Consider the following 13,122-nt stretch of genomic DNA (forward strand, 5'->3'; position numbering starts at 1 on the left):
CCAGTCGCCACCAGATCCTCAGTTCAGAGTTGTTCGCAAGAGAAACCGAGTACCCCTTTCATGTGGACCCTGTCGACACAGGAAGTAGGCTGCTGTAATGTTCCAAGAGACCCAGTTTCGGGCTAACAATTATAGACTGAAATGCAATCGGGCTCAACCTTGCGACAATTGTACCAAACGTGGAGACACAACTTCATGTACATATGCCTCTCCAGGTAGTCGAAAGAAGAATGCGGTCGGCACTGGCATGGCGACATCTCCTGATGACATGCAAAATCGCATTGACCGACTCGAAGGGCTCGTTCTCTCACTGATGACCAACGGCGCTCAAAGCGCTGGTCCTGCGGCTGCACAGGCAGCTATCGCGAATAGCCTCAATAGTGTCTCTACAGACCCGCAATTCGACATGAGCAACGTGAGCAGTGGCATGAGCAACGGGCAGCCAGAGTCGATACCAGAGGAGGATGCAGGCGAGGAAAGTGAAATGGAGACTGTAACAAAGTCGATTGGAGTAATGAAAGTCAACAACAATCAGACTATTTTTGCATCTGAAGCACATTGGTATGCCATTCTCGGCGAGGTATGTATTCGCAATCTGTCTCTGAGAATCCGGTTTGACATATAGCAGTTATCGGAAGTCAAGAATTACTTTGCCGAGCATAAGAAGCAGTACGATGACCAGTTGAGGCGATACAAAGCTAGTCACAGCGAAGAGAGTCCGCCCGGTACTGGTTTCCTGTACGGCCAAATGAAGCCTACATCGAGAGCCGAGATTCTCTCCCGATTCCCACCAAAACCTACAGCCGATGTCCTCGTGTCACGCTTTTTCAATACGTACGACCCGGGCATCCATATCATACACGGACCGACGTTCCAAAAGGAGTACGACCAACACTGGCTGAACTCGGACGAGACACCCATCATCTGGCTGGGATTGGTATATGCCATGATGTGTATAGCGCTACAATCATACACAAGGGCGGGCGACGAGCCTCCAGAATACAGCGGCAAATCTTGGGCAATGTCTAAAGAGTACCGTGATCTGACTGCGCAATGTCTTGTTATGGCCGATATCACACAACCCACTCAGGGCATGCTCGAGACTTTAATACTGCACGTTCATGCTGAGTATTCTCGCAGTAGAGACGCGGAGGTGGGAATCTTCATCAGCACAGGGATCATTGTGCGACTGGCGATGCGACAAGGCATGCATCGAGATCCGGGGCCTTATCCTGGCATTTCTGTATTCCAGGGCGAAATGCGGCGAAGGATCTGGGCTTGCATCCGATCGTTCGACCTCCTCTTTTCTGCGCAAGCTGGATTGCCTCCAATCATGCGACCGCGAGATACTAACACCGATGTGCCACGCAATCTTTACGACGATGAGCTGTTCGAGGACATGAAGGTTCTACCATCATCCAGACCTGAGACTGAAGCAACTCCCACATTGTTTCTTATCAATCGGACGCGACTGATCTATAAGCTAGGTGAGGCCGTCGAATTGACTGATACCTTAACGTGCTCGTCCTACGATGAAGTCATGAAGCTCGATGCTCAAGCCCGGGAGCTACATGAGAACATCTCCCCACATCTGAGGCTGCGCTCCATGGAAGAGTCCGCTCGGGATACATCGACTCTGATCATGCAGCGGTTCACCTTGGACCTCCTTTACCTCAAGATCATATGTGTATTACATCGGAAATACCTTGCCTATGCTCGAGTTCATGCAAGGTTCAGCTATTCTAGAACGGCTGTCATCGACGCATCAATGACGATGTTGCGACATCAGGCAACACTGCATCGAGAGTGTCAACCGGGTGGCCGGTTACGAAACGTCAAGTGGTTCATCTCTTCACTGACAACAGTTGATTTCCTACTCGCAGCCATGATTATTTCGTCTGATCTATATCATACCATCAAATCTGAGCGTCAGGGCCGTTCGTCTTCGGGAGATATGTACACATGGAACTTTGACCGTGTGGATGAGATGCTTGAGGCCATTGAGACTGCAGTCGGCATCTGGGAGGGCTTAAAGGACCACTCAATGGAGGCTTACAAAGCATACACCACACTGAGTGTCATGTTGAGCCAACTGAAGAAGGATCGTATAACCAGGCCAGCACAAGGGAGTTTCTCTTCGACATCTACGTTCCCAACGAACGCGCCGATGGACGATGCAAACGTGGCTCCAGAGCACTCTGCGGCTATGACCTTGGGTATGCTCAGCACAGGTGGTATGACGCCGAACTCGGCCAACATGTTTGATCAGCGGTATCCGGCTTCCATGGCAAACTTGCTAAACGACCCTATACCACAGCATTCAACTGGCCTGGCGCCAAGTTACGGTGGAAATGCAGCAATTGGACCAGGAGTCGCCGAAAATGCACCCAATCCCTTCCCGAATCTGTTCGGTGCCAACCTCTTCCAAAACCTGGATCTACCTCCGACTGACAGCATTAATTGGGTATGTGTATGAGGTCATGGGCTACCGCGTATCGTAAACTGACAAATAAAGGATGCATGGGACTCATACATTCAAGGCCCCGGCTTAGATGCCCAAAATAACTTCTTTCCTATGGACCTTAGCGGAATGCCTATGCAGACAGAGGCGAACGCCCCACAAGATCCGCCAGTGTCCAACGGTCAGTCACAACAGCAGCGGACCAATGCTTTTGGGCAGAATGTCTTCATGGGCGTGAGTGCTTCCCTGGATTATAGCTTTGTTTGGCGATCCCCTGACGTATATTAGGCTGACCCAAAGACAAGTAACGGCGAAAGCTACGCAATGGGCTTCATGATGAACACTAAGCAGGAGTAGGCAAGAAGGCAGATCTATGGTTGACATGAGTAGCTCAACACAGGTAATAGAAGGAGAGAGTATCAGAGCATTCCTCATCTGCATGTCATCCACTGTACACGAGTGAGTGTCTTGTTGTAGCGCGATTGGGTAGCTTTCCAAATACAGAACACTGTCAATGATCAGATTTCTGTTAAAAGTGAACACGAAATCGAGTCACAACCTTCATCCATTCCAATGCCAAAACTCTGATGTTACGAGCTATTCTCTCGGAGCATCCTCCAACTGGGAGGCAGCATTAGCTGTCTAACCTGATTTAGCCTGAACGTCACGGCCGCATCGCGCGATAGCTCACGAGGCAGTCGGCTCTTTATTTAGCCGTACAAGGCTCAAAGCACAGCCTTCTATCTCTTCGTAGACCTCACTACCAGATTCATCTCCAGACAACTTCTGAACCCTGCATCTCAAAACACGCTTTGTCTTCCGTCCACAGTCGCAGGCATGACAGACCCCACACCCGTCTCCCCCATCTCACGAGCGGCTACCTTCCCACATCAAACCTCTCCTGCGGTTGCAACCCAAACACCACTTATAGACACTTCCGTACCGGCGATCAACGCGCAACCGGTGGAGTTAGATGGCATACCCATGGATCCTCATGAGCAGGCGCTGAAGCGTCGTGAGACAGGTCAGAGTAGAGTTAGCCCGGCAATGAAGGAGGGCATCGATGCAGAGTCCTTGAGCAAAGTCGGAAAGGGAGAGGGACAGCAGGGGAGTGAGGTAAGCGGGTACAGGAGACGTCATCGAGAAACGGAGAGTTTTGATATCAGTGTAGACAAGAGCTGCCATTCTGGCGACAAGGTTGAATGACCCAAGTGTCATTGTTGAACTCCCAAATGAGCCCACCGCTGAGGAAGTCGAGGTTGCAGATAGCACGGGCAGGAAGGGCCTGGAATTACAGGCGTAGACTTGACAAGGTGAGTGGGGTCGTATGTGGGATTCCCACAAAATCTACCTTGGCAGCAGTCGTTTTGTACCACGGTATCAGCATTAGAAGTGAAGCCTGAGTCAATCACGAATGACTTCTCTTCACGCTTAGCCGCCATGCATGATTCTAGCTTCCCCGCTCCTGGCCAAGAAGGTGGGTGTCTCAAGCCCATGTTTAGACATATCGACCAGCCAAAAGCAAAGGCCTTATCGAGCACATATACCCATAAGCGTGTAGTCTATTAACGATGCGACCAGAGGGTGTTGAAGCAGCCTTGGACGTTGTGGGTGAAGACGTCACTGGCCACGCCGCGAAGAGTTTCGATTTGTTTATTGAAGAGAACAAGGGTACGTGGTTGTCTTGAATAATGCACGTGTATTTACAATCACAAAACTTCAACATTGAAGGCTTTCCTGCATGGGCGTATTAGTGGACGTATGTTTTCAATGGTATATAATCGCAGTTCGTCAATTCCGACACTTCATTCCTGTCTTCGGTCCAGTCGTTACAAAGAAGAAACATCAGGCTGTCCAGGTTCGCCATCATCGTCATCCTGATCGGAGACTCGTGTTGGGTTCTTCTCTTCATGCAGGAAATCCTGCGAGGCCACGATACAGTCCTCGCCGTTGTCTCGGCGTTGTTAAGGTTCTGCTAACCAAGGCTCTACGCAGTGAATAGCTGTATGCGTAGCGAGCTTTCTAAGCGGCCTTGGATGGGTTGACAGAATATTGCGCCAGGAAGTCAGGGTCATTCTCGAATTCTTCCTTGACCTGTCGCTTGTTAGCTATGATGCAGAATTCGATTGGAGGTTCTTACAATGTCTAAACCACCGACGAGCTCGCCATCAACCCAGACCTGGGGGAAAGTGGGCCAATCCGCAAACTCCTTGAGGCCTTGCCTGACCTCGTCGTCTGCCAAGATGTTGAAGAAGCCGTATCTGACGCCCTTCTCCCGCAGGACGCTGACTGTCTGCCTGGAAAAGCCACACTGTGGAGCGCTCGGTGTGCCCTTCATGAACAACATGACAGGTGCAGCCTTGACGAGTTCAGAAAGGCGCTTGTGTAGCTCCTCCTTGTTCGTTTCCTGCTCGCCCGCGCTGTAGTCTGGTGCTGTTTTGGGGTCGTTGGCGGCCGGCGCATAGGCGGCCAGGTTCTTTGGGCTGTCTCCGTTGGCGCCGTTCTCAACAGGCGGCCGCGTCACTGTCTGGGCAGGCGGCAGACTCGATGCAGATGCGCCAGAGCCGGCGCCGGCATATCTCTCTACCGCGGCGCGTACTTTGGCGGCGTCGGAGCCAGAGACTGTGTCGAGAGTCTTGCCGTCCTTCTGGACGACGATGTAGGGCACAGCGGTGACGTCGTACTGCTCCGAGACATCGGGGAGCTCTTCGGCGTTGAGAGAGAGGAAGGCGATGGGGGCGTCGGCGGGGTAGGTGCTGGCGAGGGTCTTGAGGATGACGGACATGTGCTCGCACGGCTTGGCCCAGGGCGCGTGGAAGTAGATGACGGCGAGCGTGGCGGGTGGGAGCGATTCGATGGTGGACTGGAAGGCGGACTCGTCGGGGACTTCGCGCACGGAGGCCATGGCGGCTAGAGTGCGAGGGTGTGGGTGTGGGTGTGGGTGTGGGTGGGGGTGGGTGACAGGAGGAGAGAAAGAGAAGGAGAAAGAGAAAGAGAAAGAGAAAGAGAAAGAGAAAGAGAAAGAGAAAGAGAGAGAGCGTGTGCGTGTGTGTGGGAGAGAAGGGAGATCAAGGTCAAGGTGCAGCCGTGATTACAACGCAGACGGCACATGCGCACGATGTGATCCGACAACTGCTCTGACGTGCTCTCGGCTCTTGTTGACTGCCCACCTGCCCACGCCCCACCACCAAGAGCGCGGTTGCGAGTTCGGAATTTTGTCCGCGGCAAGCCCCGCCTTGCTGGCGCGAGCTCGTCAGATGCTCAGGCGTAGTCCGTGCGCGCCGTGCGCCGTGCGCCGTGCGCCGTGGCTGCCAGAAAAAAGTAGCGCCAAGATTTCACGGCTGCACCCAACCATCCCCAACCCGCCAGCGACCATGTTGAAGGCAGTGTACGTGCAGGCCGTGATGCCACTGCAATGCTTAGACGCGCGGCTAACTCTTTGCCCAGGAAACCCAAGAATGCCCGCGCCGCGCGCGCCATGAAGGCCCGTGAGCCCCAGCAGACGGAGAACCCCAAGACGACGCTCTTCGTGACGGGCCAGAAGACGTCGCAAATCCTCAAGCTCGCCGTCGCCGACCTCGCCACGCTCAAGCGGCCCTTTGTCGAGCGCTTCACCAAGAAGAACGACATCCACCCCTTCGACGACGCCTCCTCGCTCGAGTTCTTCTCCCTCAAGAACGACACCTCCCTGCTCGCCCTCTCCCTGCACTCCAAGAAGCGCCCGCACTGCCTCACTCTGGTCCGCACCTTCGACCACAAGCTGCTCGACATGCTGGAGCTGTACATCAACCCAGACACCTTCCGCACCCTGCAGCAGTTCAAGAACAAGAAGCCGAGCATCGGCCTCAAGCCCCTCATCTCCTTCCACGGCACCGTCTTCGAGGACCCCAACGAGACAAAGTACACCCTCGCCAAGAGCCTCCTCGTTGACCTCTTCCGCGGCCAAGACACCGACGAAGTCGACGTCGAGGGTCTGCAGTACCTCATCAGCGTCAGCGCCGAAGAGCCCACAGACGCGCAACCTACCCCCGAGATCAAGCTGCGCTTCTACCTGATCAAGACCAAGCGCTCAGGGCAGAAGCTGCCGCGTGTCGAGGTCGAGGAGATGGGCCCGCGCATCGATTTCGCCCTCGGCCGCGAGCAGTTCCCAGACGCCGATATGCTCAAGGAGGCTATGAGGAAGCCCAAGGGTATGGAGGCCAGGACCAAGAAGAACATCACCACCGACGGCATGGGTGATAAGGTGGCCAAGATCCATCCCGGCAAGCAGGACTTCAACACCCTGCAGACGAGGAAGATGAAGGGTCTCAAGCGAAGTCGCGACGACGACATCGAGGGCGATGCGCACATGGCCGAGGCCGAGGCCGAGGCCGACTCCGAGGACGACCAAGATGAGACTACCGCGAAAAAGGCGAGGGTCTAAGAGGACAAGCGACGAAGAAAAAGAAATTTGCATGGGTGGCGTTACGGCATTTTGGGAGTTCACTCGGGGTTATACCACCTTCGCGGCAAAGGGCATGTCAAAAGTCTATGTTGAGTGAGCCACGATCAAGGGTAGCAGTTGTATAGTGGGATATCTTCGAATCTACCTGTTCATCTTTCCAACCACGTCATTGCATGGCAACCCACCTATTCATCATCTCCAGCTTCGTCAATCTCCAACCACTTGGCGCGGCACCTGACGGCCGCGCTTCTAACCTCTCGCTTCTTGTCGTCCAGCGCTGCGGTCAGCTTCTTGACCACCTGTCTTCGGTACGGCAGTACCGTCTCTTGTCTAAACTTCTCCGGTACCAGTGTCAGGCATCGAAGCGCTGCTACCCGCACCTTGGCCGGCGCTCCGGACTCCCGGCTCACAGTAGCGTTAGCAAGTAGCCGCCCGATCAAACTGCCACTGTGCTCTTCCAGCACCTTTGCTCTCTCGACCAGCGTGGAGCAAAGCGTTTCAATCGTCGCCTCCTTGACCACGTCGATGCCCTTGAGATCGAGTGATTGCAGCAGTAACGTGACGAGCTTGTCGACCTCTTCGACGACAATTTCAAAGGGCATCCACTTCAGTACACCGTTGAGTGCAACGAGGTAGTTTGGCTTTGTCTCAGTCGATGCTTCACGGAATAATTGTGTGATATTGGGGATGAGTAGTGCAAAGCTCTTCTGCTTGTGCAGGCCGGAGATCTGGCAGTGGTTGTGTTTCGTCAGCAGGTCGTCAGGCTGGAGCAGTGTTGTGAAGCCATGCGCGACTGTGCCACCATACTGTGGGTGCGAGAGCAACGAGAGGACTTTGGGGTATAGGGTGTTGAGCGCCAGACTGCTCCTCAAGACGACACCCTTGAGGCATGCAAAGATAATGCGTGTCCGTTGGGCATCAAGCTTCTCGCTGCTGAACAGGTCAAACTTGGATTCCAGAGGGTCCATACATGTCCTGAGCGCAGAGCTAGAGTAGTATTTGTTGATGACGAGAGAGAGCTGGCGCAGAGATGCGGAACGGATGGGAATTGAAAGCCGTGGTTCTTGTGCGTAATCGGCCAGTGACGTGATGAGGAGCTGCAGCTCACAAGGGAGCGTGGTCTCTTTCCTAAACGAGGCCAAGAGGTGGGTGCTGATCACCATGGTTTTGTCGTTCTCTGCTGCTGCGTGGAGACTAAAGGGAGGTAGATCGGATTGCGGAGTGCCACGGAAAAGGGTGTACAATTCTGTGGCGATCGCATTTTGTGACTCCACGGATTGCGATCTGATAATGAGGCCGCATATTCGGCCGACCAGATCGAGTGTGCTTTCGTCATTAAACGCAGTAGGGTGCGATGAATCGGAGCTTGACGCTCGTTGTAATAGCGGTAGTGCAATATCGTTGTAGTATGTTGAAGATTGGGGGTTTGACGACAGCTTGGCTTCACCCTTGTTAAGTGCATAGAGCATTGCTGACAGTAACGCAACGAGATATGTTGACGAAGCATTCTGTTGAACCGCTGTACTGAACTTGTTCTTGAGACGTAGCAGGACAGTGTCGAAAACCTTATCCTCGCTTGCAAGCTTTGCAAACGCCTCCAACGAGGATGAGTAGCTTTTGGAGCCATCAGCATCATTATCCGGCAGCTGTGCCAAGAAGGCAGGGAAGGCCTTGTCGACTATAACTTGAGGTTTTTGGTGCGCAATGTCCACGATGCCATTAATCGCAGCCTCTTTCACTTCGTCCTTGCCGTAAGAGTCCTCGTGAACGACGATGGTTTGCAAAGCTTGGATCGCTTTGCCAATGTCTTCGTCGTTCAGAAGTTGTCGTACTTTGGAAAGCTGAAGTAGCCCATCAAGGCACACTAGTCGAAAAGACACTTCCTTCGTCGGGGCCGACTCTAAGCCGTTGAGGAGAACCTCTAGTGACTGTTCCCTGAACTCTTTCAGACCGTTGGTATCCACCTTTTCTCCAGTAGCACCTGGTGAGCGCCAGTCGCCATACACAGCGATATTGGCACGTACCAGTTGGATCAAAACCTCGAGTAAACCTCTTCGTTTTGCCATGGTATCTGCATTCTGGAAGAGTAGGAACAGGGTGGGTAGCACTCCTGCCAATAACATGTTGGTGACCTCGGCAGAGACTTGTGCGATCTTGTGCAATATGCGTGCAGAAGCTTGTGACTGTTTCGTCGGCGCATCTTCGAGGTGCTCGTTACATTCTTTGACGATCGGTCGTAGGTACGCGTTCAGCGGTCCACTGGTCCCTTGAGATAAGGATCTTGCGACGGCAGCTAGACCGTTCAGCGCTTCTTCGGCCAGGTCCTCCTCCTGGACGTTCAATATCTCGAATTTTAAGGCATCCCAGAGTGTGATAGAGTAGAGCGAGATTGTACGGGGCCCATATTCGTTGACTGATGCGGTGATGGTCTGGAGCACATCGCGTTTTGTGTTCATCGATGTCGAATCAAGCTTGTCTAGTAAAGCAGGGAAAGCGTAAGGCGCGAAGTCGGATGTCGAAGATATGCAGTCTCTTAGTCGGTCCTTGAGATCCTGCGCGGTGATGCCGTAGGGGTCGTCGGGTGGGGGTCGGAATGTGATGGGGAAGTAATTGAAAACAGCATCGAAGAGATCCTGCGCATCTGCGCCTATACTCCACTCGGCCATAGGCACCCTGAGGATGGAGAAGACGACCATCAGGTTGCGTGGGTCCTTTTCGCCGTCGAAGTAGGATATGAATCGGGGCAGAAAGTCGCCTGTCTCTGTGTGGTGTACTCGCAAAGGCTCGCGGTATTTGGCCATGAGCGTATCGATGAGTTGAAGCACGGGGTATCGTTCGGTCTGCTGCTTGTACTGGCGCAGGGGATGGGTGTTGCTAAGCAGCGTTTCCACAATACTGACCACCCTGTCGTCGTCCCATTTGCCCAGCTCTTCCAGCGCCAGCAGCGCCTTCGCACATGAGCCCAGCCCCTCACTGTCTTCCGTCCGGGACAGAACGAAGTCGCATAGGAGGCTACGCTGCTGGAGAGACAGCACTTTCTGGGGCGTCGCTGCTAGGACCTCGGCGAGGTAGGATATTGTTTTGGATCTGGTGGCGCCATCCTCGCTGTTGAAGTAGTCTCCAAGGTCTCCCACAAGCTTCAGGAGCTTCAATTGGCCATTCTGCAGTTCTGTGCACAATCAGCACGCGTCCCACCGTGCCCCTCCCTCCCGGCCCTCACACATACGATTTGCGCTCCGTTGCGCAGTGGCACTGGCCTCTCTCTTGTCTCGATCATAGTCCAACAGGTACTGCTGGATGTCCGACATAGTCGTGACGGCGTCTCAAGTCTCGTTTCGGTGTATTAAAGGGAGCGGCGGCCTGCAGCGGTGCTTCACTCGACCTCGACAATCCGAGTATGACGCACTACGCCGGTGAGCTGATTGGCCGCGGGGATCGGTGGGGCACGAAAAAGTTCAAACACCACGACAACGCGGCGCACTCACGAACGGAAGTTTTAGGATGACACAGACCCCCAGTCTTCTGGTCATTCGCGCAGGGAAACGCGTCAAGTAGTCAACTGCCCCCTTGAGCCCTCTCTTGCATTCCTCTGTCTCCGGCGCACATACCCTACCACCCCGCCATGGCCGCCGACAAACCCAACTGCAAGGTGATTCTTGCGAACAACATCGCGAAGGGGCTACTTGGGGAAATCCAGGAGGGCCTCAAGACAGTGGACCGCAAGCCACTTCTTGTAGGCTTCCTCTCCAGCACCGATCCCGCCGCGAGGGTGTACGCAGAATGGACAGGCAAAACGTGCAGTGAAAAGTGAGCTTACCCGTTCCGTTGCCTTGCTCTCCCAACTTGCATTGGGCAGTAAGATGCGAAACTCATGCTTTACAGTGGCTTTGCTTATGAGCTACGCGAAGTCGACCGCGAGGAACTCGAAGACGCGCTCATCGACGCGAACAACGACTCCAAGGTCGACGGTATCATGGTCTATTACCCAATCTTTGGCAACCGGCAAGACCAGTACCTACAGCAGATTGTCTCTGCCAACAAGGATGTCGAGGGTCTGTCCCACCAGTACATCTTCAACATGTACCAGAATATCCGCTTCCTCGATCCCGCCGGCACCAAGAAGAGCATCCTTCCGTGCACGCCCCTCGCCGTCATCAAGATCCTTGAATACCTGAGGATATACAACACCATTCTGTCGTACGGAAACAGACTGCATGGGCGCACCATCACCGTTATCAACCGAAGTGAGGTTGTGGGTCGGCCTTTGGCGGCTCTGCTGGCCAACGACGGTGCAACTGTATACAGTGTGGACATTGCCGATGTGCAAGAGTTCACGCGAGGTGAGGGCATCAGGAAGAAGAAGCATGATGTTGTCGAGAAGCCTGGCTGGGAGCTCAAGGACTGCCTTCCCATCAGTGATGTGGTCATCAGCGGTGTACCTGGAGATAAGTACAAGGTGCCGGCGCACCTCCTCAAGGACGGCGCTGTGTGCATCAACTTCTCGAGTGAGCGCAACTTCAACCCGGATGTGAAAGAAAAGGCTTCCATTTACGTACCTGCCATTGGCAAGGTTACTATCGCGGTATTGCTGCGAAACCTGCTTGTACGTATCCGTTCACCGGACTTGGCATATCCCCGCTGACCTTGATACAGCGTCTTGCGCAAAACAAACATGAGGCAGCTTCTCAAGCTACGCAGTCCGTGGACGAAGAGAAGAAGCCCGCCGAAGAGAGCGCTATCCCTGTGTTGGCCTCGTGAACAACTCACTGCTGACATATCTCTTCGCTTGCGTTTTTGATACCCTATAGAAGGCTGTACAGCCCCACAAAATCAACTTGTCCATCGCAACTGGTACCGATCAAATTACCCAGACATGGACACATTGTCTGTAGACAAAGGGGATCTGCATTGACCCAAATCATACGGTCTCAGGTTGGTTCGATCAAAGAATGTGATTACTGCAGCTGTTTGTTTTGGCACATTAGCAATCATCCTGCTTTACTGTGCACACGAAGCAACCCAAATTAGATGCAGGTGTTGAGTCGCAGATCTTTCGAACTCATGAGTCTTCGCTTTGTTCTTTGTAATGTAGTTTCACATGACTCTTTCATTGGCTGGAAGCAGCAGCTATGACACCGTACCATGGCGCGGTATTTCAAAGGGCGAAAGCCTCTGCTCAATGTGAGAACAATGGCGGGCAAGCAAATAAGCCCGGAGATGCCCAAAGAGAACTGCATCAATTGCATAATATTCAGCACGGAAACCCCACTTCTGTCAGTAGTATCGACACCGGGTGAATTTAAAAATACAGCTACCTAAGCCCAAAGTTCTGTCGGTTGAAAACTCGTGTATCTCTTTTGCATCTGCTAAAAAATTTACAACCATGCTCACAGCGATCAGCAAGTTGTTTGTAGTGAAAGCAGTCACGACCAATGTCGCTGGTATTGCACTCACTCACGACGAAGCCATCCAGCTCTCTCAAACATGCTCCGTTCTCAAGCTCGCACTAGATAGCCAACTTCACGCAATCCATGAACTCCCTGCAGTGCCGTTTCCACAAATCACATCCCAAATCCGGCACATTCAATTGAAGCATCTCGACACACAGACACAACTCTCTTCCGTTATTCTCAAAACCCAGAACTCAACCCAACCATGGACCCACGAATTCGCCGACGCCCAGAAAGCCCTTGAAAACAAGATCGTGTCCATCAACCGATGCTCGCGCAAAGTGGGTCTGGTAGCCACAGCGCTGCAGTCCTGGCCTGTTGTTGCAGAAACGTGTGTATGGCTCTTGCCTATAGTCGTCCGGCTGCAAAGTGAGTTGGATATGGCGTTGGAGCGAAAAGAAACATGGTCGGCAGATATCCGCCTGCAGGCTCCTGGTGGATCAGGATTGTCGACGGACCGGAAGCAACAGGAGCCAACAGCAATCTATACGGATGGTCCCCGTGTGTCATTTGGAACGGAGGTGACCGTGCGAGAGTATCGGACTGCAGAAGCGGCCAGTGGGGGAGGAGGAGGAGAAGAAGAAGAAGAAGAAGAAGAAACATAAGCATATTGCGTAAAACTGACTAACGATAGGAAAAGGACAGTCATGAGTTCCAGAAGCGAGAAGGTAAAGTACACGTGAGCAGCTTAGCCTAGACCTGGGCCGTGGATCTGTTCCCGTCCAAAGCAAGCAGCACATCTAAGACAATTGTAAAACCCTAGACCC

The 13,122-nt window shown here is 53.3% G+C and overlaps 7 protein-coding genes across 7 annotated transcripts, besides 5 other annotated features; 5 read left to right on the forward strand and 2 right to left on the reverse strand.

The window, feature by feature from the left end:
- Positions 1–268: 268 nt before the first annotated feature.
- Positions 269–2,818, forward strand: EKO05_0001905 (uncharacterized protein; the record flags this gene model as incomplete). Its single annotated transcript, XM_038942358.2, has 4 exons — positions 269–580; positions 629–2,464; positions 2,516–2,695; positions 2,750–2,818. The coding sequence occupies 4 exons, from the start codon at positions 269–271 to the stop codon at positions 2,816–2,818; spliced, it is 2,397 nt and encodes a 798-aa protein (XP_038795372.2).
- Positions 2,819–3,298: 480 nt separating this feature from the next.
- Positions 3,299–3,764, forward strand: EKO05_0001906 (uncharacterized protein; the record flags this gene model as incomplete). The annotated part of the gene is made up of 2 exons (XM_038942380.1): positions 3,299–3,577; positions 3,633–3,764. The coding sequence occupies 2 exons, from the start codon at positions 3,299–3,301 to the stop codon at positions 3,762–3,764; spliced, it is 411 nt and encodes a 136-aa protein (XP_038795373.1).
- A 719-nt stretch (positions 3,765–4,483) lies between these two features.
- On the reverse strand, positions 4,484–5,366 carry EKO05_0001907 (glutaredoxin; the record flags this gene model as incomplete). The annotated part of the gene is made up of 2 exons (XM_038942255.1): positions 4,484–4,555; positions 4,602–5,366. The coding sequence occupies 2 exons, from the start codon at positions 5,364–5,366 to the stop codon at positions 4,484–4,486; spliced, it is 837 nt and encodes a 278-aa protein (XP_038795374.1).
- Positions 5,367–5,382: 16 nt separating this feature from the next.
- Positions 5,383–5,421: a tandem repeat.
- An 8-nt stretch (positions 5,422–5,429) lies between these two features.
- Positions 5,430–5,499: a tandem repeat.
- Positions 5,500–5,739: 240 nt separating this feature from the next.
- Positions 5,740–5,768: a tandem repeat.
- Positions 5,769–5,835: 67 nt separating this feature from the next.
- EKO05_0001908 (rRNA-binding ribosome biosynthesis protein rpf2) lies at positions 5,836–6,884 on the forward strand (the record flags this gene model as incomplete). The annotated part of the gene is made up of 2 exons (XM_038942382.1): positions 5,836–5,849; positions 5,909–6,884. 2 exons carry the CDS (start codon positions 5,836–5,838, stop codon positions 6,882–6,884), a joined length of 990 nt encoding a protein of 329 aa, XP_038795375.1.
- Positions 6,812–6,847: a tandem repeat.
- A 206-nt stretch (positions 6,885–7,090) lies between the features above and the next one.
- On the reverse strand, positions 7,091–10,213 carry EKO05_0001909 (uncharacterized protein; the record flags this gene model as incomplete). Its single annotated transcript, XM_038942355.1, has 2 exons — positions 7,091–10,074; positions 10,132–10,213. The coding sequence occupies 2 exons, from the start codon at positions 10,211–10,213 to the stop codon at positions 7,091–7,093; spliced, it is 3,066 nt and encodes a 1,021-aa protein (XP_038795376.1).
- Positions 10,214–10,527: 314 nt separating this feature from the next.
- Positions 10,528–11,663, forward strand: EKO05_0001910 (Methylenetetrahydrofolate dehydrogenase (NAD(+)); the record flags this gene model as incomplete). The annotated part of the gene is made up of 3 exons (XM_038942298.1): positions 10,528–10,712; positions 10,788–11,508; positions 11,559–11,663. The coding sequence occupies 3 exons, from the start codon at positions 10,528–10,530 to the stop codon at positions 11,661–11,663; spliced, it is 1,011 nt and encodes a 336-aa protein (XP_038795377.1).
- A 625-nt stretch (positions 11,664–12,288) lies between these two features.
- On the forward strand, positions 12,289–12,960 carry EKO05_0001911 (uncharacterized protein; the record flags this gene model as incomplete). The annotated part of the gene is made up of 1 exon (XM_038946811.1): positions 12,289–12,960. The coding sequence occupies one exon, from the start codon at positions 12,289–12,291 to the stop codon at positions 12,958–12,960; it is 672 nt and encodes a 223-aa protein (XP_038795378.1).
- Positions 12,930–12,954: a tandem repeat.
- Positions 12,961–13,122: the final 162 nt, after the last annotated feature.

The sequence above is a fragment of the Ascochyta rabiei genome, chromosome 3 (genome assembly GCF_004011695.2).
Source record: "Ascochyta rabiei chromosome 3, complete sequence".
In the NCBI taxonomy this organism is placed as follows: domain Eukaryota; kingdom Fungi; phylum Ascomycota; class Dothideomycetes; order Pleosporales; family Didymellaceae; genus Ascochyta; species Ascochyta rabiei.